A 3,066-nucleotide genomic window follows, 5' to 3' on the forward strand; every position below is an offset into this window, starting at 1 on the left:
TTATCAATGGATAGAAAATTTGGTGGACCATCCACTTAAGTTGACATAAGAATTGCTCGAACACATATGTTTCCCTTTGTTAATGAGAAAGAAATCAACATTATAGTACTAAATCAAAGGTTTTTATTTTCTGATAAATCAATTAATTCCCAGTCTTCTCGCCACCATGTCTCCCCTTTGTTAATTGAGAAAGAAATCAACATTGTAGTACTAAAAATCAAAGGTTTTTATTTTCTGATAAATCAATTAATTCCCAGTCTTCTCACCACAATCTCCTGGCAATTCAACCAATGGCTGTCAAGAAGAACAACCACACGCACACAAAAACATCACAACACTCTCATCACTCGTTCGTTCCTTCTTCATCCTCTTCTTCTTCTTCTTCTTCTTCGTCGTGAAACCTCAAGTGCTTCCCCTCCGGCACCGGCAGCCCCTTCAGCACCACCACGCCCGGCGACGCAGCGACAGTCTTCGCACCCTCCTCGTTAACAACCTCTTCTCCTTCGATCTCACCGTCGCTGTTGTAAACAAACCGAGTGTGTTTCCCTTCGAAAAACTCCTCCACCGTCATCTTGCTCAGCCCCTCGCATAAATCGTCATAACCTTCACCATCAAAATCTTCAGCTTCTTCTTCGTCTTCGTCTTCGTCTTGAATGCTGGCGTTAACCTGCGTAGACCAAGCTGAGGAGCTATCATATTCAGGGGATTTCTCAGTGCAGCTTCTGTTTTCACCGTATTGGTGTGAGAGGGATGAGGAGCTCGTGGAGTCGATGGTTGCTTCCGATTTCTCGGGGGAATCGAAGAGCAACGCTCTGTTGATCATGCATTCTGCCGGTTCCTCTGGCTTCACAGCCTCAGCAACCTGAAAAATCAAGGCCAAATTGAATATGAACCCCCCTCATTTATACTTTTAGTAGCACCCCTCAATGCCCAAGAGACATGGGTTATTATCCTTCTAAAAAATGTGAACCCAGAATCAGGGGCTTTCCCACAATTTACCCCTTACGTAAGAAATGTACCTGAATTGGCGCATTCTTGCTTGCGTTTTCTTCGACGACCGAGAGAACCAGGGGGGTATTGGCCGGAGTCGGAGCCAGAACCTGAACGGGTGACGGGCCCGGCAAGCCCAACAAGACCCGAAAAGGCGGCCTCTCGCCCGAGTAAACCTTGTTAACAAACTCGGCTTCTTCCTCGACCTTTTGAAGCAAGCTCTTCACTTGGCCCCTCAGCAGAGCTTCACCGGATCCGGGTGTGCTCTTCGCCCGCACCCGGTTCTTGATCACCGAAGAAGACGGCGTTTTCTCCGTGGTCGTGGCGAGGCCGATGATGGGCGAGTCGTTGGTGATGTCGATGAGCGCTGATCTTGTGACCGAGTCCTCTTTCTTGGTCTTTTCTGTAATTTAAAAAAAAAAAGAGTGAAAATTTGAAAACCCATGCTAAAGGTTTTGAGTGAGAATGGTGATGAGGGTTTTAAATTTGGGTTGTTGAAATCTTTTTTCTGTAGAAATTGAGGAACCCATGTCAAGGATTTGAGTGAGAATGACAATGGGGTTTTGGATTCTGAGTTGAGATTTCTTACGAGATGCAATGGAGGCCTGGGATCGTGTGACCCTTCTCATTGTTGATGATGGAGTTTCCATTGAAATTGGAATCTTGGAAGGAGGAGAGAGAAAAAAAATCAAGATGACAGAGAGAGAAATTGAGAATGGAGTGGGAAGAGAGGAAGAGGAGAATTGTGGGGTTTTAAAAGATTTGAAATGGGTGGAGATTGCAACGGTAATATGACCGTTTGGAGAAAACTAGCCGTTGTGGGTGCACAGCTCAAAGGAAATTTTCTTTTTTTTTATAGAAATAATATAAATATTTAGTGCATGTTTTTTTAATGTGGAGGCTTAGGGTCTTAGACCTCTGAGCGTTTTCCTTTATCGGAGCGAGGGAGTGCATTGGATGTATACCTAAGTTTATGGGTTTTATTAACGCCAAATATCATAAAACCCTGCTTAACATTAGACGGTTATAAAATAACCCCCGATAACTTTTAAAATATCAGAAAATCCCTCTTAAGTTTAGGGGTTATCAAAAAAACTCTTTCAGTTTTAAGATTTTATTAAAAAAGAATCTTGATACACAGTGGTGGATTCAGGATTTTTGGAAACTAGTGTTGTTAAGTAACTAATAGTTAGAAAATTGTTACAATTGCCCTGCCAATGAGTTTTTATATTTTAAAAGAAAGTACATAATCACATTTATTAGTAAAATTGAGTTTGGCTATTTCTCGAATAACCCCCTCAACTTTCAAATTACACAAAAACTCTCCTTTAATTTTTTGGAGTTCTTAGAAAGCCCCTTTCAACTTTTAACTTTCAACATCTTTTCACAAAAAGCCTTAACAACGGTAACTGTAATTTTCACGTAGGTGAATAAAATTCTGTAGAGAGATATTTTTACTAGAAATCGTGGTTCATACTTTTAGGAGACTTATAAAACAAAAATTGATAGTTGAAAACAAATTTCTGGGAATCACAAAAGTTAAGAGAAGATCTGTAACATTTTAAAAGCTAAGAAGAATTATCTGAGAAACCCCCCGAACATAATTGGTCCTCCTTCACCAAAGTGGGTGGATCCGCCCTTGCCCATAAAAGCATGAACCACAATTTCACTGGAAAAAAGTACATTCTATTATGTGAAAATATTATGGTTGATGTCGTTTAGGGGGGTTTTTTATAAAATCATAAAGTTTAGTGGTGTTTCTGATATTTCGAACGTTGAGAGGTAATCTAATAATCATCCAAATGTAAAGGGGGTGTTTCTGATATTTAGTCTTTAATTAATTTGGATCCAGTAGCTTCATGATTTGTTTGTAGATCTCTAAAACCTTGTGATCAGAGAGAGGTAAATAGTTTTTGGATCACGAGGTGTTCAATGCATAAAAACCCACCATGTAGTTTCTCACATGCTTGCTATCTCCTTTGTTAATTCCATACCGAGTTTGCTTTTAAGGATTCTAAGTTTATTTCCAATAGAATTGATCTTTTGTATCAACTTGACTTCATTTTTAGAATTTAC

The 3,066-nt window shown here is 40.1% G+C and overlaps 1 protein-coding gene across 1 annotated transcript; it reads right to left on the reverse strand.

Annotated features, from left to right (window-relative positions):
- Positions 203 to 1,724, reverse strand: LOC109826220. Its single transcript, XM_020393229.1, has 3 exons — positions 1,580 to 1,724; positions 1,020 to 1,393; positions 203 to 862 (listed from the first exon to the last, which is right to left on the reverse strand). The coding sequence occupies exons 1-3, from the start codon at positions 1,638 to 1,640 to the stop codon at positions 344 to 346; spliced, it is 954 nt and encodes a 317-aa protein (XP_020248818.1). The 5' UTR covers positions 1,641 to 1,724; the 3' UTR covers positions 203 to 343.

The sequence above is a fragment of the Asparagus officinalis genome, chromosome 10 (genome assembly GCF_001876935.1).
Source record: "Asparagus officinalis chromosome 10, Aspof.V1, whole genome shotgun sequence".
NCBI classification, from domain to species: domain Eukaryota; kingdom Viridiplantae; phylum Streptophyta; class Magnoliopsida; order Asparagales; family Asparagaceae; genus Asparagus; species Asparagus officinalis.